A 22,210-nucleotide genomic window follows, 5' to 3' on the forward strand; every position below is an offset into this window, starting at 1 on the left:
TGAATTTTATTACCAAAATCAGTGTTCGGTTCGAAATGTGTTTCGCGCTTTAATTTTGTTCAGCGATGAGGCTCATTTCTGGTTGAATGGCTACGTAAATAAGCAAAATTGCCGCATTTGGGGTGAAGAGCAACCAGAAGCCGTTCAAGAACTGCCCATGCATCCCGAAAAATGCACTGTTTGGTGTGGTTTGTACGCTGGTGGAATCATTGGACCGTATTTTTTCAAAGATGCTGTTGGACGCAACGTTACGGTGAATGGCGATCGCTATCGTTCGATGCTAACAAACTTTTTGTTGCCAAAAATGGAAGAACTGAACTTGGTTGACATGTGGTTTCAACAAGATGGCGCTACATGCCACACAGCTCGCGATTCTATGGCCATTTTGAGGGAAAACTTCGGACAACAATTCATCTCAAGAAATGGACCCGTAAGTTGGCCACCAAGATCATGCGATTTAACGCCTTTAGACTATTTTTTGTGGGGCTACGTCAAGTCTAAAGTCTACAGAAATAAGCCAGCAACTATTCCAGCTTTGGAAGACAACATTTCCGAAGAAATTCGGGCTATTCCGGCCGAAATGCTCGAAAAAGTTGCCCAAAATTGGACTTTCCGAATGGACCACCTAAGACGCAGCCGCGGTCAACATTTAAATGAAATTATCTTCAAAAAGTAAATGTCATGAACCAATCTAACGTTTCAAATAAAGAACCGATGAGATTTTGCAAATTTTATGCGTTTTTTTTTTAAAAAAAAGTTATCAAGCTCTTAAAAAATCACCCTATACTTCGACTCCGATTTATTATTTTGGCTATTTCTCCATACGATTTACCGTTTTTGTAATGATTACACTGTGATAGCTTTTTTCAAAAAAAAAAAATGCAAGACCAAATTCGACGGTTTCCTCCTATTTCGGGTCCTACGAATCGAACTGCATCATTACTTTTTTGAGTTACAATCATGGTTTCATACAAAAATTTTTGTTGAAGTTTTTCATCAAAGTGGCCCATTGTAAGAGAAAGGCACATTTTCTTCGGTCTCTAACTTTTTTAATGTTGACTTTTTTGGTAAACTTTCTTTGGCAAAGCTTCTCAGAATAAGTCCCTCTTTAAGTTCTTAGATGACTGTAAACCCCCAAATCAATGTTTTTTGTGTCCTTATAGCCAATATGTCGAAAAAACTGAAATTTAATTCATCAGTCAAGCTTTTTGCCGCTGTACCAATGCTCAAGGGGGGCGGCGACTTGGTGAAATCTTTCTCCATTCTCATCGGATTCAGTCGGAACTTGCTGCTCAAAATGGTCCTTGTGATGGTGAAGGAAATGAATTCTTAAGGACATGGGCTTTTAACTTCGGTTGGGTTATACATTGAGAGTAGATCTGTAGGCTCGGTGGAAAATGTTGGCGAAATATATCTGTCAGTTGAACTTTGACGTCTTGGTATTGGAACATTTTCTGAGTGAGATACTGGTAGCTGTGCAGATTGAACACTTTTGTAAACTGTGTTTTATTTTGAGTCTTGCAAATTTGTTCTTGCACGCGTAGCAGTTACCAATATGATGCCCTTGTGGATCTATTCAAATCATTGGGATGCCGAACCCCATTTTTAGGCACAGTCTTTTTGACCAGTTATGCAGGTTGTTGTTGCATTGCGTGCAAATGGTATTTGGCACCTAATTTACGTCTCTTATAACGGGCAAATCGAACTATTCCTCGTAGATGCCGGCAGTTCTCGAAGATATTTTGCGTCTACTCCGAGGGCTTGTAAATTTTCCACATAATTACGTAGCAGAACTACGATAGGCCAATTGGAGACTTATTCATTTTCTTAATATACAAGGCACTAAAACAATGTTCTTTGCGCGAAGTCAAAGTCAAATTAACTACTGCAATCTATGCTTAAATTTTGACTCTTAGGCAAGCATTTAACGTTTCTTTCAAACGATACTTGTTGTTATTTCTTATCAGTGCAGTGGTTAAAAGCTTGACTAGTTGCTTGCTGATTAATTGAAGTATTGTGTACAAATTTATGATACTTATTGATCACACTTATAAGATACAAAAAAAATAAAACCGCACACAAACATAGTTAGTGTAGCTTTTTTAAAAAATACAAATTTTGTTAAGTTTTTTTTCTAATGGTTAGTTTGCTCAGAACGTTGTCTTTGCTTAAGTTTCTTACTATTACAAGATGTCACTTAATGTATAAGTATCAAAGGGTAAATTAAAATATTGACGAAACTTGAGCGAAAAAAAATTAAAAAAAATGGATTAAATTTCAGTTTTTTCGACATATTGGCTATAAGGACACAAAAAACATTGATTTAGGGGTTTACAGTCATCTAAGAACTTAAAGACGGACTTATTCTGAGAAGCTTTGCCAAAGAAAGTTTACCAAACAAATCAACATTAAAAAAGTTAGAGACCGAAGAAAATGTGCCTTTCTCTTACAATGGGCCACTTTGATGAAAAACTTCAACAAAAATTTTTGTATGAAACCATGATTGTAACTCAAAAAAGTAATGATGCAGTTCGATTCGTAGGACCCGAAATAGGGGGAAACCGTCGAATTTGGTCTTGTCCTTCTTTTTTGACTATCACAGTGTTATTTGCCAGTTCGCGCATATCAATAGTCGTTTGCTTCATTTTACAAAAATTTTATATATTTATGAAAAAATTACTGCAATAAACACTTTAATACAAAATATATACCCCGATTAAAATCAGTACGTTCCAATTTCTTGATTTGAATTCGAAGAATAACCGAATTTATCAAATCATTAGTCAGCTGTACGATTTTCAATGACACTAACTGTAAATACTGCCGCAATTGAATTTTGTTAAATGCAATCTAATACCTTCAAATTTTCGGTCGGAACATGGTATTATGGTGAAAATATCGGTCAGTGTATGAGTTATATATGTATATACATATATAGTATATATATACATAAAATTGTTTGGATTCCGATACTGGTTGACATTTTACACCTTAAGGAATTTCCTGGTTTCGATTCCTGCAAGTTGCAAGAATAAAATGTTCGGTTGCACCAGAACTTAGTCCTTCCTTACTTGTTAAACAATAAATATATGTGGAGTGTTTCGCACATAAAAAGTCGCTACAATCTAGTATTCGTATGAATATACTTTTTGATTAAAAATAAATTTTAAAACGTTTTGCTCCTCTTAAATCATTTGACATTTTGACTCCACTACGCACAAAAACGGTATTTATAATAAATATTTAAGACTTTCTTAACAAGTATAGGCATCGTAGTCTGCGTCAATTCAAAATTAAAATGCTTTCTTGATAACTATCGACAACAAGAAAACGGAGAGTTTTTAGTAATTTTCCTTCATATTATTTAGATAAAAGATTCCTTTTTTAAACGAAAATATTTTATAAATCTGCAGCAAACCTTGATGTTAGGGGGTCATCACGAATATTTTTCTTATGCGCATCACATCAATTTTGGCTTCAACATTTTTTTCATCGCCATATAAATCCAAACAAATGTTCATTTTAATAATATATTAATCCATACTTTCGTAATCAAATCATTTCACAATTTTCATGTGTTTAATTATCTGTCAAATCTTCATTTTTAGATTGGCAATACCAATGAAACTTCAACTAAAAATAGCTAAAGTTCTCAATACCAAAAATAAAAGTTGGGTTAATCTGAAGTTCTGTTACTTCAACTCATCTCCTCACGCTGATCATTTACATACGTCTATACCTTCTACTTTATAGGGTCTCCGACGCTTCCTTTGATCTATGAGAAATTATAAAAAATTTGATTGTAAACTATTTTCTTTATAGCGGATATTGAATTTTCAATCAACGTTTTTTAATATAAAGCGAGAGTACAAATTGGTCGGTTATTATTTATTCTTAGAAATATAATTCGAAAATTTTTTTTGCGAATTTACAGCGAACTAAAATCAAAAACAAGAACAAACGTTAACTTCGGCTGCACCGAAACCCTTCACAGGTGCATTTCTTTTAGTAACTATGTGTTCAGTTTGTATGGAAGCTATACGCTATAATAATAATCTGTACAATTTTTTCGAAGTAATCCATGTCAAAATTCGTGAACATACCACGTCAAATGCAAAAGTTTTCCGCACGAGAACTTGAGTCCGATCGTTCAGTTTGTATGGAAGCTATATGTTTTAGTGGTCCGATATCGGCAGTTCCGACAAATGAGCAGCTTCTTGAAGAAAAAATGACGGTTGCAAAATTTCAAAACGATATCTTGAAAACTAAGGGACTAGTTCGTATATAAACAGACGGACAGACAGACAGATTGACGTGGCTAAATCGACTCAGCTCGACATACTGATCATTTATATATATACTTTATAGGGTCTCCGACGCTTCTTTCTGGGTGTTACAAACTTCGTGACAAACTTAATATACCTATAATATAACAACTTAGTCATTGAAAAGAAAAGATAGAGCACATATATTATAGTATATAAAATATGTTAACAAGTTGGGCAATAAGTTTAGAAAATAAATGTGCTAGAATATTGCAATAATAACGCTTACGAATTAAGTGTAATGAAGTGGAAATTCGTTTTTGCTCGCCAGACAAAAACTCATTATTTTAGCAAACTCTTGAAAATAATGAAAATTTCGCTTGGCTGATGTACATGCACCACACGCCATTCATCAGCTATGTATGTATGTCAGGTCGTCTATCTACCTACAAAGCACGAGTATAAGAACGACTCCACTGTTAAGGCTGACAATGAGAAGAATGGCGTGAAATGATGTTGCTATAGAAGGGCCTCAAGCATTTTGTCTGCCTTGCACAGTAGGCAGAATTTGCACACATTTAGTTACTTTGTTACACTTGTGCAGACTGGCACAGTGCAAAATTCATTCTCTGAATCAGAAGATTTATGCATTATTAACATTTTTGGTGATAACCAATACATTTCTTCTTAATTAAATAATTAGTATATTTTAAATTTGCAGATTCTCTGCTGACCTCTGATATATACTATGGATATCAAACAAAAGGAAAATAATTGAATATATTAATAATCCACTTAAAAGTATATTTAAAGTGTCTGATGCCGTTTTACTTCGTTCAATAAATTAATTTTAAAATTATGGGAAATCTCATTTTTAATAAGTCTGAGTGCATTGTACCACTATTGATTGGATTTAAAAAGCATTCTAGGAGCTTTCTTTACTAGGCGTACATACATACGTACATATGTAAGTACAACTAAGTAGTACTGCGTCCCCATAGTTGACAAGTCAATGTCGTTGCGATATTGGAAGCTTTGAAATTGAATTGAATGAACAGAAGCCAAACCACTAGTCATAATTACTGCGTGTCCATGTTTAATAGTGGTTAATTCAGACTCTTGGCTTCTTTTCAATACACCTAAAGACAGGCCTATCATAGGTAAATTTCGTGCTAATTTTCCTACTTCCTGGATACGATGAAACCCATCTTGTGATTTCTGAGCAAAGGGTACCGACCTTGTTGAGGTCCTATGATTCGGTGAGAGTTAATCAAGGTAAAAATACTTAAATACGTAAATAAGGTAGATAAGCCAAGACTTTTGTTTGTATTCGTACGAATGAGGCGATTTTCGAATAGTTTTTAATGTTATCTCTGTTAATAGAGATGATGAGATAGAGATTTTTATCATTAACACATGTCGTCCCCCTCAAAGTAATCCCCTTGGCCACAATACACTTGTGACAAGGTTTTTACAAATCCTCAAAACAGTTGTTAAAGTCAATTTCCAGAATAGACTTCAAAGCGAATACGGTGGGTGGGTTTAAAATTAGCCGAAAAACTCAAGAAGAATCAATTAAGTATGCGACGGTGCATTAGCGTGGTACAAAAGCTAAGAGTCGTCGGCCCATAATTCCTGCTTTTACGAATAGCTTTGCGCAAACGACGCATAGCACTCAAATAGTAAGCCTTGTTGACAGTTTGGCCGGTCGGAAGGAGTTCGGGAGTGCACCACATCTCGATAATCGAAGAAAACTTTCAACATTACCTTTGCACTGATATTCGTCCGATTGATCGTCTGTTTCCGTGTCGTAAGCATAGATTGAAGACTCATCGCAGGGGTAATAATACATTTCATGAAATCCTGGTAGTCGGTTTTCGAAAAAATGTAGTGATTTCGGAACCAATCGTGATTTTTTTTTCAAAATGGTTTTCACTGATCCTTCCGATATTTCAGCGATGGCATTAAAATCTCTGATTGTTAATCTTCGATCCTCAAGCACCAATTACTTTATTTTATTGATGTGTTGAGCATCAGTTGATTATTTTGATGTGACACTTGGTACAGATGTCACTGACAGTCATACCAACTTAGAAACAAAATTCTTTCATTTCACCGTATTTGAATCGAAAACTAATCTCGTCATCGAAGTAAAACTTCGCCCAAATAGTGCCTTTAAGACATGCCCTCTCACGTGTAATAATTCTATTATAACTACAGAAGCCCCAAGATTACAAATTTGTAGACCCCAACGTATGCCTTTTTGCCAAAAATTAAATCAGGTCAACACTCTCCTTCCCCCAAAAACCTAATTGAAAGACTTTCAAACTTCCTTTTGACTTCAAATCATGTACATCGCTCAACATGTGAGCTATCTTAGAGAAATTCAGATGGTTTCTCTTTCTGTGTTCTTGTGTCTAGAATGGATAAAATGAGTGAATTCTTCCCCTAGTCCCTTTATACCTAATATACAGATTTTCAAACGTTCAAACATTTTATCCGATACCATGATACACGTTTTGCCATTAAATCTCATAAAATGTAATATGATGTACTTTTCCCGTAAATCTCGGCATCACTCGCCTTATGTAATAAAATACTATAGACTAGAGCAAGTTTTAACTTTCTTGATTTGGAAGCCTAAACCTAAAACTATTTGAAATAAAAAAAGGATTATGTATGTATATATAAAGGATCAGGATGAAGAGAGGAGTTGAAATCCGGGTCACTGTCTGCCCGTTCGTCTGTGCAAGCTGTAACTTGAGTAAAAACTTGGCGACTTGACGAAACTTGGCATGCGGGTTCCTTAGTACAAAAAAGTATGAGTTCGTCGATGGGCCACTGTCACGCCCACAAATTGCCATTCACCGAAAACCTATAAAGTGCCATAAATGTGCACTAAATTGAGATATAAAACTGTAATCTGGAACAGGGGATCGCAGCAGCAAAGGGCACCTGTGGATAAAAAAATTGAAAATATGTTTAACGTGCATATCTCCCAAACCACTAAAGCTATAACAACTAAATTCGCCCAGCATGAATGGTACAAGAACTTCTACGGAAAGCGTGAAAATGAAATGAAATTGGATGAAAATCCCGTTCCCTCCCCATATAACGGTACTGTTCAAAACAACTAAAAGCGTGATGTATCAATAACTAAATGCGTCAGAAACCTAAAAGTTTGTCGCAGAGACAGTATGACAAGGCTCCATAGGGGCCGGGCTAAAAATTGGACGATTCCACTTCCACTTTTTGTGGAAATCTCATAACTCGGGACCCGTCAGACCGATTTCGACAAAGTTTGGAAAGTGGGGTTCTTTTCATATTCCTATGTCACCCTGTGAAAATTAGTGAAATCGCACAATAAACACGCCTACCTCTCACATAGCACAATTTTAAATTCCACTTCATACGTTCAGTTTCAACCTTCAACTTTCACCTTATGACCAGACATTTTTCAAATCCAACCAAAACTGTTCAAGACCCCAGGTACCTATAATGTACTTTGTGTGTGATGTACTTATATATTAGGTCTACAACTTTGCTTCCGCCTTTTTTTTTGTAAATTTAAGGCTTTATTGTATAAAAATGGTCCAAAAGTGTTTTCCCTTATTCCCTCAAAAAGCAGTGCTTAATTAACACACGTAATGCTTTATGATCAATTTTTTTGTAAACTAACACAAGTTCCTTTACAAAAATTCTATGTTTTTTAAATACCTAATAGAAATCATATAGATGGTAGTAGTAGAGTATGGTATTATCTATGTATATGTCAGCCTCAGTAAAGCGTGCACGGGTCCTCAGCCGCACTTTTTTTGGAATTAAAAAAGAAAAGCAAAATTTCCCGCAAATCTTGAGAATTCGGCTCAAAAAGTGACATATTCAGTTGAGAATAAGTTTGGGATGCAAACAGATCTCTACAAATAGTTTGTTGGGTTAATGTTGACACAAATGTTTAATCGATTTAAGGGGGGAGCCTGCTTTAGAAGCTTCAATAAATCGAGTTTTTTTTGCTTAAATCTCTTTAAAAATTATCTAAGAATATGTCCCCAAAGTTATAGATGGAAATTCGAAATATTTTCGAAGCTAGAAGGCAAATAGTGACTAAGCGTCTAGCAGATATATGAGCGATTGGGCAGAAAGCGAAAACTTTGACGCGCGATTTCTCGGTTTTTCATTTTTGGGATTTTCCTAAATTGGCGGGCAAAATTACAAAAACAGTATTCAACCAATCATATAAAACCAAAGCTTATTAGATTCAGTATCTTATTACCTCCTCTGTGAACCTAAAAAGTTCTTGAAAACAAAATTCTAAACTATTTTTTTAGTAAATAGAAGTTAGGTTTTTTGGTGAAAAATGCAACTATTTTTTTCAAATCTAAAAAAACTTTGATTTTTGCGTTTTTTTTTCGGTTTTTTTAGGTTCACATAGAAGAAGGACTAATGAAAATTAATTATCCATTTGATTTTTTTGTTTCAGACAAAAATTGCGACCTACATTTTGCCCGCCAATTGGACACTTCAATTGCGCGGTGGTGCACAAAAGTAGATGAAAGTGGGCTGTATTTCGATATTTTAAATTAAAAAAAATGTTTTTTGTAAGTTTAAATATGTAATAAAATGATGTAAAAATTTCATTACATTTACTTTTTTTTTTCTATCCTAAAAAAATCACGAAAAACTGCCTTTTTTAGGTCTCCTAAAGCAGGCTCCCCCCTTAATCGACCAGTGCTTGACCCTAGAGACATCTATTGGAAAAAAAGTTTTAGACCTTATAACTGAAATGAGGTCTCTGACAATGTTGTTTGCATGTCACTCCGTATCCATATACGTCCGGTGTAGCGCATATATCGGCCAATATGTGAGTTATCCCAATGAAAATAATAGGGTATGTTTTATTCATAACAGTGTATCTTTGTGCCAAAAATAGATAAATTTGAGCGAAAACTTGGCCTAGCCTCTATATAACGAATATCAGGATTTTCGAACATCCGGCTGACTTTACTCCATATGATTGGTTTTACACCTTAAAGTATTTCCCAGGCTTGATTCTTGAAAGTTATAAGAGTATAAAATGTTCGGTTGCATCCTAACTTAGATGTTTTAACTAGTTATTCTTGGTATCTACACGGCGTTAATAATTAATTAGCTGGCTGGGAATTGTTTCGAAAAATATACAGTAAAATTTAATAATGAAACTTTTTCTGGGTTCTGAACATTTGTAACTAATTTATTTATCAAATAAACAGCATTGCGAGTGTGATTACTTATTTCAAAAACTGAAAATGGTTAAGGGCAACCATATAATTAATTTTTACACAGATTTGTTAAATAGTAAACAAGCGATATAAATATTCGCTGATAGTGAGTCATATATTTCAATAATAGTCGTCAGCAACTAGCTGTTTACTATGGAATATCTGTACATCCATTAAGTGTGCATTAGGTAGGGACCCAATCATTTCCATACTCTCTATGGGGCGATCTAACGGAAAGCCGAGTGGTAGATGATCTAAGCTCGTGCTGCTCACACCCATACCGCAAACGTCGTGATCCATATCTAGTTGGTGCACTGTAGGCCGCCAATCAGTTGTCACTGGTGTGATGATGACCAGCATTTGCATTGGCAATCCTTCGACTCGGCCGCGTGGCAATAATAAGCGATGTGGAAACCGGCAACTCTGTCCTTGCACTTGGTCCAATGAAATATCCGCATCACCTTCGAGTGCTTGCATTACACTCTTGTAGATTTCGGTAATTGGGGTCGTATCACGTGCAGTCCAGGTAATGTCGTGAGATTTACGCGTGATTACATTGCGTCCGCTGTGAAGGTCCGCTATGAAAGTATCCAATATAACAAAATTTTGGCGTTGGCGGTTTAATTGTGTTCCACTAATGAACGTGTCTATCTTCGGCCCAAGAAGTGTACGGACGACTACACGTTTGTTACGATTTGCGGTAACATCAACGTTGATGGCGAATGTTTGATGATTGAGACGTTGTTGACGTGCGACAACCATACGTTGCGAAAGACCTCTCAATTGGTTTGCTGAAGTTGCGGCATTAATGAGATCTACATCGTTAGTATCCACATATGTTCGTAACTTGTCAACACTCACGTCGTTGATGCTAACACCATCCATTTGAAGATCTTCTTTACTGTAGCTACCTAATTGTTGCTGACGTTGTAAATCAGCAATTTGAACGATACGACGAAGCAAGTGCAGTAAAATTGGATTTTCAGTGTCCATACTTATTTGATTTAGTGTTTGAAAGTTGGCGTTAATGTCCTCAGTTTGGAGTATAATTTCACTCAAGATATTCAAAAGATTCACACCTTGACCGACCGATCGCTTGCCCAATAGGATCTCACCGATCAATTGATCAATACCAACTGCATTACGGATATCGTTTCTTTGCTCATTTTCTACTCCACGAAGTATTTCTTTTTCAATTATCGCCTGTAAACGACTTTCAACATCTCTAATACGGTTAAGTAGTATTCTGCTTCGACGGGAGTTAAGACGTATCCTGTTTAAGCGAAGGGCTAAGCGTTGATCTGGAGAATTTGAAAGTCGTTGATTGGTAAAGCTATCTGCCGGAATTGTGTCATCCTGTATTTGAAGTATATCCTGAATACCCAATGAAATATGTTCCAAATTGATACGTGCCATTAACTGTTGAAGGTTGTGCAAAAGCAACTCTCCATCACGTTTTTGATTCCAATAATGGTCCCGGTTTGCAACCGGCAGGCTGCGAGGAGACCGGTATCGCCCCATACCGGATCCTTCAACTTCAATATCGTGCACATTCCTGTCGTGTTGGGAGGTGATATGAATAGGATCATTGGTCAGCCGCCTTCGACTCATTTTATTCCTCAGTTGCGCGCCTGGGTTTATTCCATTTTGTCCATTGACTTCCACTTCAGAGTGAATACCGATATTTCCCATTCCGCGTGCAACAGTTGTCCAAATTCTTGGGTCCTCCACGATTCTATCTTTACTGATAGCATCGTCTTTATTACTATGAATGAAGTTCAACCAGTTACGACCTATTCTGGCGTACACATTTTTCCAATCTTCCTGATTTCTGTCGATATTACGCCTTTCCTTCAATATAGATTCCTCTTTCTGGTTTTCTTTTTCCCACTGGTTCAGTCCACGACTACCGACGTGCTCTAGACCTTTATTGATGATATCAACATCTTGAACCTGATTACTTGTTTGTATATAATCATTAGAGTGACCAATGTTTAGCGGTGAAGAACTGTCCACAACTGAGTTACCAACTATATGATTTTTCTTTTGGCGATGCATTGCCATTTGTCTGTTCCAGTCCATTGGCATATCCACACCTAAATCGATACGCTGGGCTAATCCACGATGTTCACTATTAGCGATATCATTGGCATCAAAATGTTCACCTTGAATTGAGATGTGATTGTTAATTTGGTTAACTCCTGCTTGACCCCAATGGCCACTCAAATCAACAACCGTTTTAGGCTGTTCACCTCTGAAATGCATCCGGTTGTTGACAGCAGCTTGTTGGCTATTATGATTGACATGTAATAAACGTTCATCATAAGCCGTGGTTGTTGGCAGCGGAACGCCAACTTGGTTATTGTCCCAGCCTACTTGAGGGGTTTCCTTAAAATAATCATTAAACGGATTTCGCAAATAAATAGTGTTGTCACTATGTTTCCAATGAAGGTTCGATGAATCATCGTTGCCAATCTCAACTCGTCGCACGTTCTTTCCACTTTCGCTATTAATGTACCGATCAGAAGGATCATCATTGCTCAAGGTATTCGGACTCAAACCGGACCAAAGATGTCGACCAAAATAAATAAAACGATCTTTGTCAGTGTCTAAGTCTACTGTATGGATGCCTCTTATATTCTGACCTCGTATTTGCTCTTCTTTGCGCCGAATTTCACTCTCCAACATCGGACCTACGTTTCTTTCCAAACCAACTCGTCTTAGCACTGGTTTGTTTGTGTCCACTCTCATCTGTTGCTCATTTTGCAGCTCTGATTCATGTTCACTTAAACACAAATCATTGATCAAAGAATGCAGGAATGATTGGAAGCCAACGTCATTTGTAAATATTCGAACTTCCCTCTCCTTGCGCAAAACATTAGAGGGCAATGTTACCGGTAAGACTATGCGATCATCATCGCGCATGTTAATATGCGTAGCATCGTTTGCAACTCCAACTTTACGCCCTTGTACTTCCATACGCATTTCACGCCATGGCATCCACAGCTGTTCACGATCTAAAGTATTTATCGGATTAGTATTCCTATTCCACAGCTTATTTAACCTAATCATTTCAAGTATTCTCGGGCGTTGGGTTTGTCTACTGGACGTACTGGAACTACTCAATTGATTGAAATTAATTTCTTTGGCTCGGCGAAGTGTGTCCGCATCTAGATAAAGCTCTGGTAAAATTTCGTGTATGCCTGGCATAACTAAGTTCTGAGTGTCATTCCGATCGCGTATAGCAAGCAACAATGCGTTCACTAGTAGAACGCCGTTAACGTGGCTTCGGGCGTATAGTAAATTCCGTTGGAGTGTATCCCAATCGCCTGAACGTACGAAGACGCGATAAAGCCCAATCATTTGACGTATATCGTCGACATCGGCTATGGTATACATTTTATCCTTAGCCAACAAACGTTGGTTACGACTTAATTCTATCACACGAGCCATTTCATCGTCGATGCCCTAAAAGTGAACAAAAATACAAATAATAAAAATTTTAAAGACTGGAAATTATATGGAAATACCCCAAGGTAACGAGTCTGATCATCGACTAAATGTTCAGGCTGCAACTTTGACATCTGCAAGAGCTCTTCATCGTTCACACTTGGTTCTTGCATGTGTTGAAGTATGTCCAATAAGAATTTCTGTCGCAAAAGATCTTCACGACTCATTTGAGAAATATGACGCGTGCCTAAATAAGTTGAAATACATAAGTCCGATATATGGTAAACGGCTTAAAAAATCCTTTACCGATATTTCCATCGAATGGACCTCCTCTTCGGATGTCTACATTATCAATCACTGCGGCTGCTCCGAAGCTGATCAACCCGATCAGGGTAAAGATGAAAATCTTCATTTCACTGGTGCTGCTGAATTTGAGTGTTAAGGATTTAAACAAATTAACTTCACTTTGAGATGTGTTGATTAAAGCAGTTAATCTGAGATCTTTTATACTAAATCAATGGTTACCCAGCCGCAGGCTTGGTGCATTTATCTTTCCGCCAAGTTGCAATTTTAAAGCGTAAACAATTCTAGCGGATTTTTTTTAATATTTTCGTTTCTGAATTTTATACTTCCTCAGACAATATGGCAAATGTTAAAGGCATTGTCGATCGTAAATGATTTTATTTGTTAATGTGAAAGTTCTTATCTATGAACGCTATATGAAGCCCACACCAAAAATTATGCAACTTTCCTTCTTCTGTCGTCAGCTAAAGATCCCTATTCCGATATTTGCACATAATATGTATATTTCATCTGTATTTTAATTCCTCAATCATAAATATTACTGAAATTGTAATAAATTAACTATATAATATTAAGAGCTATTATGGTACATCAATAATCATCTCATTTTAAGGCAAAATATTTATTAAAGTCAGTAAAAAAGATTTTTGAAATTTCCTGTGCACTCGTGGCTACGCAAAGCTTACAACTATACTTTCTTAAATTTGTTTCGGACTTTTTCGTTCGTTCCGAATTTTTTTCGATTTGGTTTTTTTATGTTTTTAGTAAGCATAAGTAAAACTAAATTATACTAATTTATTATAATTATATTTTTTAATTTATTACATTTAATGAGTAAATCAAAAATTAGCTTTTCTGTGCTTATACAAAAGTGACCGATTTTATTGTTTTTGAAGTGGTACACCTACTAAACTTCATATTTCAATTAAAAAAAAATTACTTTTAAATATAGTGTAAATGAAATTAAATTTAAAAAAATAAATATCTCATTTTTTGATCGCATGTCGGTCTCTTACATTTCGAGCTAATTTTGGAAATATTAATTTATAATATTTTTTATTAATAACCTGTTATTAACTTATTTCTAAATAAAAAGTTTCTATACCGCAAAAAGTACCGCTATAAAATGTAGTCAAATAAGTACATATGTATGTATGTACAATACTTGAAAATTTTGAGTGGTAAGGTTTGCGTGACCACGAGTGTAAACTTATTGACGTAAACATATGTATGTACACATGTATGCATGTGTATAAAAATGTCAAAAAATTGTAATTGTAATTAAATTAATATTATCAGCTAAGCTGTTCCCCCACATTGTCTGATTGTATATTGTTTACGAATAGATTTTGATAACTGAACATTTGACCCTAAACTCGGGCAAGGAATTCTCAAAGCATAGCTACAAACAGAGATAAGAATTTTGCGAACTCTTCGGTAATAGGAATGTGTGTTTATGCGTACAACGTCAATGTACTTCAATAGCGGTATTTTTGTTATTCACGAAACTGTTCCCACCAAATGTTCAATCGCTGCCTAAAAGTATGCAACGTTTATTGATAACAATTGCAGAAAATGCTAGCGAATTCAACCAAATACCAAAATGTTTATAGTTTCAGTATCTCACAAGCCACTCGACCGACCGGAGCGAAATTCGATGCTTCACATACTCAAGGTACTGAGAGGGGTTCAAAATGATCCGACCATTTTATTCCATTTCAGTAATTATAATTCAGTTGAAGCTGGCTTTTCCATACGCGAGATGAAAAAAGGAATCAGGACGAAGTTATGAAAATAGCATTGTCGGGAACATTTTAAATATAGTAGATTAATTAATTTATTGAATGCTTGAAAAGTGAGCCGCATATACATACATATTTGCATTGAAATATTAGTTCAGAAAGTATTTGCTTACACCGATATATGGTACATACCTGTATGTATGCATGTATGTATGTATGTGTAACATACGCGATTTAGTATTATACACAGTTATTAATTAAATTAAATTATGCAAACATAAATATTTCTATAATATAAATATTTGTTTGCTTTCGTAAAAAAAGGACTGAAACTTAAAGAACAGTAAGACAGTGTGGGAGCGCCTTGTGTAAACAAATTCTTTCAACTGAAACAGTGTTAACCGTCGTACAATATCAGTAATAACACGTATGGAATGGCTAAGTTCGGATTTAGCCGTTATTAGAAAAACATGCTCCCCACATTTTGTTAAAATAACTAACACATTTGCCAATATATGCGGTATAAAGTCAAGTGAAAGTTCGAAAATCTTTCTATTAGTTATATGGCAGCTAGAGAAATTATTGATCCGATTCAACCAAAGGATTCTCCGAATTTCCTATAATACGTCTCACAGTCTGAACGATATTTTCAATCAAAAAAATTCGCAGTTGGAACTTTAATTTACATATTCGGTATCTGGGAACTTGAACAGTTTTGGTCTGGGGATTCTACTTTAAGCAAAGTTTTATGCTCATACATTGATTGATGCTTCATTTGAATTTTGAAAAGTGAAAGAATCCGATAGGATTTGTTATATTGGAAGTAGGCATGATTGTAGTACGATTTCGTTTGTTTTCATACTGGAATATAGGCATGTCAAGGTAATATTATATACTAAATTCGATCGATATCGATCCAGTAGATCCTGATATATGGATGTTCACCTAAATAGGAACGATCCCACGAACATCACTCATTTTTGACCCCGGCTCCTATAAAGTATTCTTGTATTATCCCAGGTGCAAAATTTACTGATGCCTCTGACATTTTTATTTGCAGATTTATCGCCCTTTTAGTAGTCTTTAACGGAACCGTTAGATAGGGAGTGTGTGATTTAATTCATTTTTATAATGTCTGTTGGGGTGATTAAGTGATTTGGTCGTTTAGGAGATACATATGTATGTACTTTAAAACTCTTAGAGGGCGTTGCCCCTTGCTACTGTAATTCCCTGTGCAAAATTAATTTTTGTACTTTTACTATATCTTATAAGAACTTCTACCGACAGTGTGAAAATGGATCAAATTGGAGGATAATTCCGCTCACTCCACATATAACGGTACTGTTAAAAATAACTAAAAGCGCGATAAATCAAAAACTAAATACGCCAGAAACATTAAATGTTGCGACCAAGATGGTAAGAGAGAACTTTATGGGAGCTGGCACCGTTCACTTTTTGGTGAAACCCCATATCTTGGGACCCCACCAACCGATTTCGACAAGATTCATTCTTCTTACATTTTCACAGTGTGAAAATGGACGAAATCGGACAATAACCACGCCTACTTTCCATATAGCACAATTTTAATTTCCACTTAATTCGTCATTCAGTTTCCAGTGCACAAATCAAGAAGCAATAAATATAACGGGATACAACTTTGTACGAATGATGACTTTAGAGTGCGCCACCTTGTGACCAAAACTTGTTTAAATCCAATAGAACTTCTTCAAGCTCCTAGGTACCGAATATTCAGACCCCGGTACTTATAGTTGACTTTTGGTGAAAAATGTAGGTCAATGTGTGATATACCTATGTATATATGTATAACTGAAATTAAGGATAATCCTTCTCTTATAATGGTATGCCAGTATATAAAAAATGGGTTGAATCGAAACAACATCCATATATCAAATATAAGTATTTTTGAACTTCGGGGTGACTTTGTACCGCATATATCGGCCAATATGTGAGTTATCCAAATGAAAATAAAAGAACGCGTTTTACTCCTCACAGTGTATCTTTCTGCCTAAAATACTTGTAGATAAATTTGAGCAAAAACTTGGACTAGTCCCTATATAATTAATAACAGGTTCTTGGAACATCCGGCTGACTTTACTCTATATGATTGGTTTTACACCTTAAAGTATTTCCCTGGCTTCGATTCTTGCAAGTTGCAACAGTATAAAATGCTCGGTTGCACCCGAACTTAGTCCTGCCTTATTTTTTATCTTAATTTGGTGCTTCGTTAGACACTTTATACATTTTCGATTAATCCATCTACCAACTCGTCCTCACTTTTCGTTTCCGTTTTGTTATCGTATGAATAAATTGATTTCAGGTATTTGATATAAAATAAATGTGTAGAAACGAATTAGTGAAGTATTAATGGAAATAAAAGTTAAAATATAAGCATTAAATTCATTACAAATTGAAGAAATAGGCACTTTAAATATTAATAAACTTTTAATTTTAAATTAAACTGTATATATATATATTTTTAATCTGGAGAACGTACTCTAAACGCACATACCCATCTTAACCCCAAAGTCGGCGGATGCCGCTCTCGAATTTACCACGAACTTTAACCAAATTTCGTGCTTAATATCATCTTATGATCCTAGATTACGGCGAAATCTGGAAGCAAACATGATCGACTACTTCGCATATAACACAACTGTAAATGCCCTCTGATTCTTTCATTTAAGAGTCAAGTGTCACTGTCGTAAAAATTGTCGAAATCAGACCATAATTGTTCAAGATTCCAAATACTGCCCTTGATCCCTGCATAAAATGTTCGGTTCTACCCGAACTTAAGCATTCATTATTTATTTGAATTAATTTTAATGAATATGAATATGAAAATTTGAACAAAAACAAAAAAATAAAATTTTTTAATATTTTCTATAAGGTTTCTAAATTTTCCAATAATGCTCATATAAACGCTGGTGTATTTCTTTCTGTCTCTAAAAGCTTTATTTATCGAATATAAAATATTTTACATATCAGTATTAACGAAAAGAAATTGTGTTTTAGCAGAAATACAATACAAAATTCAAAGTGTGAGAGTTATCAAAGTGAAAACCTGTTCATATAAGTGTTACAGCTTCGGCTAATGCAACTAGCAGTGAGTATCTCAAGCACTGCGGCGACTGTCATATTGGATAACAGTTTCGACCAACTGAATGTTGGGCACATCCAAACGTTGTCCGTCAACAATTTGCCTATCCAGCGGGTAATTCAGCGGCAATTGGTCTACACCGACAGCAGCGATTCCCAAACCACTGATTTGCCGTGCCTCAACTTGTAACAATTCAGCTTGCTGGTTTAATGGGCTCACTACAACCATAATCTGTACAGGCAAACCTCCATTAGCAGAGCCACGTGGTAATAGAAGATTTCTTGGGAGCTGGCGAGTAACACCCGATTGTACATAGATTTGTCCAGTCATTATCTGACGGTAGATTTGGCTAATAGTGGAGACTTCCCTGTTGTATCCATTGAATTGGCGTGAATTGCGTTCGATATTGTTAACACCTGCCTGCAATTGTTGTACATAAGCATCGATGAGAATGAAGTTATTGCGATTTTGTGCCAAAGATACACGACGTCCAGTATAATCGATTTGTGGTGCGAGCAAAATACGTATGGCAACTTCTTGTTGACGTTGAGATTCAATACCCAAGGAGATGGTGAATGGTTGATAATTTAAACGCTGTTGGCGAGCCACCACTTTTTGGCCAAGTTGTTGCAGATTGTTGGCGTTCGATTGCAAAAGCTGCTGATCGATCATATTGACAAGATCCACGTCCACAACCTCAGTATAGGTGACCAAAGGATCGATTTGAACATTTTGAACTTTAATGTCACCATTGCCGCTCAGTTGGCTGCTGGTGTATGGTTGCAGTTTCTGACGGTAATCATCGATCAGTTGGGCCAATGATAAAATGGTTTGTTGAGTTACTGGACTGCGTAAAGAGCCGAATAATAAAACCAGCGGAGTCACCTCATTCACTTGACCAACTTGACTTCCAACAATGCGTTGTATTTGTTGTTGCAATTCTTGTAAAGTACGCTTCACATCGATCGATAGTTGTTGTTGCTGTTCGAGTACAATTCTACCACCAATAACATCTGCGACAATATGTAGCGTTCGCTCGCTTCCTTCGCTAATACCAGCCTCTTCACGAATTTGTTCAACGAGTGCACGGATTTGTTGAATTATTTGATCTACTTCCTGCTGCACAAGCTGAATATCTTGTTGCTGGTAAATACTTCCTTCAAGGGTTTCCACAATGCGCTGAATATTCAATCTGGCCGCCAATTCTTGTATACTTTGCAAAAGTATTTCACCGCGTCGAGCATAACTTAATTGCTGAGTCGTCTCAATACTACGAATAATACCCTCACGTAATCCTGCCAGCTCACGATATTGTTCGGCATTGCGATAACTAACTCGTTTACCTTCTTCGCTGCGATAACGTTTGCCACTTTGGCCACGATTGTGTGTGTCACGAATTACACGATCAATCACCACTACGTCATCTCCAACATTGGTGTTAACCACTTCTTGCGGTCCATAGGGGAGTACACGATGGGTTTGCTGCTGTTGTTGACCTTGATATTGGTCTTGTTGTTGAATTCTTGGTTCATATTGGTATTCGTAGTTTTTGTAATAATATTGTTGGCTACCGTATGGATTATAATAAGCCGAGCTATATACTGGATAATTGTAACTGTACTTTGGTCCTTGATTTGGTTGACCACCATAATAATATTGCTGATCTTCGTAACCATATTGAGATCCCTGATACTGCTGACGACCATATGGTATGCCATAGTACGAACCGTATTGAGATCCTTTTTGCTGTTCGCCATATGAGTTGTAACCATATTGAGATCCCTGATTCTGTTGACGCCCATAGGAGTATTCGTTGTCTTTATATCCATACTGAGATCCTTGATTTTGTTGACCATATGAGTTGTAACCATTTTGAGATCCGCGATTCTGTTGACGACCGTAGGAGTATTCGTTGTCTTTGTATCCATACTGAGATCCTTGATTTTGTTGACCATATGGGTTGTAACCATATTGAGATCCCTGATTCTGTTGACGCCCATAGGAGTATTCGTTGTCTTTATATCCATACTGAGAACCTTGATTTTGTTGACCATATGGGTTGTAACCATATTGAGATCTCTGATTCTGTTGAGGACCATAGGAGTATTCATTGTCTTTGTATCCATATTGAGCTCCCTGATTCTGTTGATTATATTGGGATCCCTGATTCTGTTGACGAGCATAGTAGTATTCTTTGCCTTTGTAGCCATATAGAGGTCCCTGTTTCTGTTGACGCCCGTAGGAATAATCATTTTCCTTGTAGTTATATTGACCTGCTTGATTTTGTTGACGATCGTAAGAATATTCCGGACCTGTGTAACCATATTGCGTTGTTTGATATTGTTGGCGAGCATATTCTTGGTCGTTATAACCGTATTGGTTTTGCTGAGCGTAGAAAGGATTTCCATATGCTGAATATCCACCGTTATCCACACGACTACGGCGACCAACATACAATAGACGTGGACTGCCTACATCAACTTGTGGTAATCCAATAGAACCGATTTCATTTTGCTGACCTCCCTCTACACCTTCAGTAACAGCTTGCACCAGTTGATCAATAACAATATTGTTCCATGCAACATTCAGATCGACATCGTTTGTTAAATCAGTACCGTCCCTTCCTTCTACCGGCACAACAATTTTTTCTTGTATGTAACTGCCTTCTACAACGTATTCACCACCGTTTTCTTTACTCTTAACAGAACGTCCTTCAGGAGCAATTCCGAACCGGCCGAAACCATACCTCTGTGCGCTATATCTCTGTTGCAATGGATTGTAGCTACCGTAGTTGCCTAATTGAAACAATGAACCAATTCTGCGCAGACCGAAGATGTCGAATATACTTGATTTTACATTCGCCCGTGCTTCTTGTGAAATCAAACCACTATAATCAACATTTTGCGCATAGCTGAGTACATAGTTGTCATAATATAACTGCGGTAATATCTCATTCATTGGTGGTAACACCAGATCCTGAGTATCTGGACGGTCACGTATTGCCAGCGAGAGGGCATCCACGAACATAACTGCGTTAAAATAAAGACGCGCATAAACAACATTTCTTTGGAAAACGTTAAAGTCACGGGCGAGCACTAAGAATCGTTGAAGTCCAACTAATTGACGTATATTTGAGATATCTACTGGGTTGTAGACGCCGTTACGACCGATAACCTCCCGATTTTCGGCTTGTTGTAAGAACTGCTGCAAAATTTCATCGCTTGGCTAAATAAAACAAATATTTATTAACCTGATGCATTCTGAAAATCGGGAGTCAGTTAGAAGCTCACCAACAAATACATATTGGGATCCGTAACCAGTTCCTGACCAAGTTGGACGAGCTGATTGTTAACCAAGGGCTTCTGTACTTGGAGTAGTACATCGAGCAGAAATTCTTGATGCTGGCGCTGCTCCGTGCCCACTGAAGTATAACCTTGATCCGGGTACACAGATAATATAATATTATATTAACCAAATCTTTCGAAAGTGAATTCGCCTTGAGTAACTCACCCTTTTGTCCAGTGCGTACATTATTTAGGTGTAAGAGTTTCTGCGCCAAACCGTAGTGTCCTGCTGTGGCGCAGCAGACAAGGCAGCTTAATAGAAGTACGAACGTCCTCATCTCGAAGATTAACAAATACTCTCGCCAAGTAGTTGAATGGAAATGTATCCGCTGGACTCTACCAATCAATGTCGGTAGACAACTGTATTAGACTCCAGCCAAGTATCGGCTTATATAGCGACAGGCCACGCTTTATCAATGGCTTGGTCCATTTCATTATCTCAATACAGTAAACTTGCGATACTTTTTTGGTAATTAATGCCATTGTTTTCAATTCGCTTAACCCTCGAATCACTTACAAGTGCAAATCAATGAACTTTTTACAGGCGATCGGTCTTATCGCTATGAAACGAAATGCATTTGTCCAATTCGTCGTTGTTGGTATGCATGTATGTTTGCAAATTTGCACATATGAAGGTGACATTATCACCAATAGACATACATATATAACCTGTGAAGACGTGCGTGACTGACGTCCTTTATGGTTCATATTAACATTAAGACTCACTTGC

The 22,210-nt window shown here is 36.6% G+C and overlaps 1 protein-coding gene across 1 annotated transcript; it reads right to left on the reverse strand.

Annotated features, from left to right (window-relative positions):
* Window positions 1–9,470: 9,470 nt before the first annotated feature.
* Window positions 9,471–21,857, reverse strand: LOC105223998 (uncharacterized). The gene is made up of 6 exons (XM_049458500.1): window positions 21,647–21,857; window positions 21,427–21,569; window positions 18,154–21,361; window positions 13,280–13,486; window positions 13,054–13,220; window positions 9,471–12,991 (listed from the first exon to the last, which is right to left on the reverse strand). Exons 1-6 carry the CDS (start codon window positions 21,756–21,758, stop codon window positions 9,644–9,646), a joined length of 7,185 nt encoding a protein of 2,394 aa, XP_049314457.1. The 5' UTR covers window positions 21,759–21,857; the 3' UTR covers window positions 9,471–9,643.
* Between the last annotated feature and the right edge of the window lie 353 nt (window positions 21,858–22,210).

This window comes from Bactrocera dorsalis, chromosome 5 (assembly GCF_023373825.1).
Source record: "Bactrocera dorsalis isolate Fly_Bdor chromosome 5, ASM2337382v1, whole genome shotgun sequence".
In the NCBI taxonomy this organism is placed as follows: Eukaryota; Metazoa; Arthropoda; class Insecta; order Diptera; family Tephritidae; genus Bactrocera; species Bactrocera dorsalis.

Bases quoted from the DNA above. Each gene is read 5' to 3' on its own strand.
- LOC105223998 (XM_049458500.1), bottom strand. From the start codon at position 21,758: ATGAGGACGTTCGTACTTCTATTAAGCTGCCTTGTCTGCTGCGCCACA. The intron at 21,570-21,646 runs GTGAGTTACTCA...ACCCGGATCAAG, and splicing joins TGTACGCACTGGACAAAAGG to GTTATACTTCAGTGGGCACG. The intron at 13,221-13,279 runs GTAAAGGATTTT...CAACTTATTTAG, and splicing joins TCCATTCGATGGAAATATCG to GCACGCGTCATATTTCTCAA.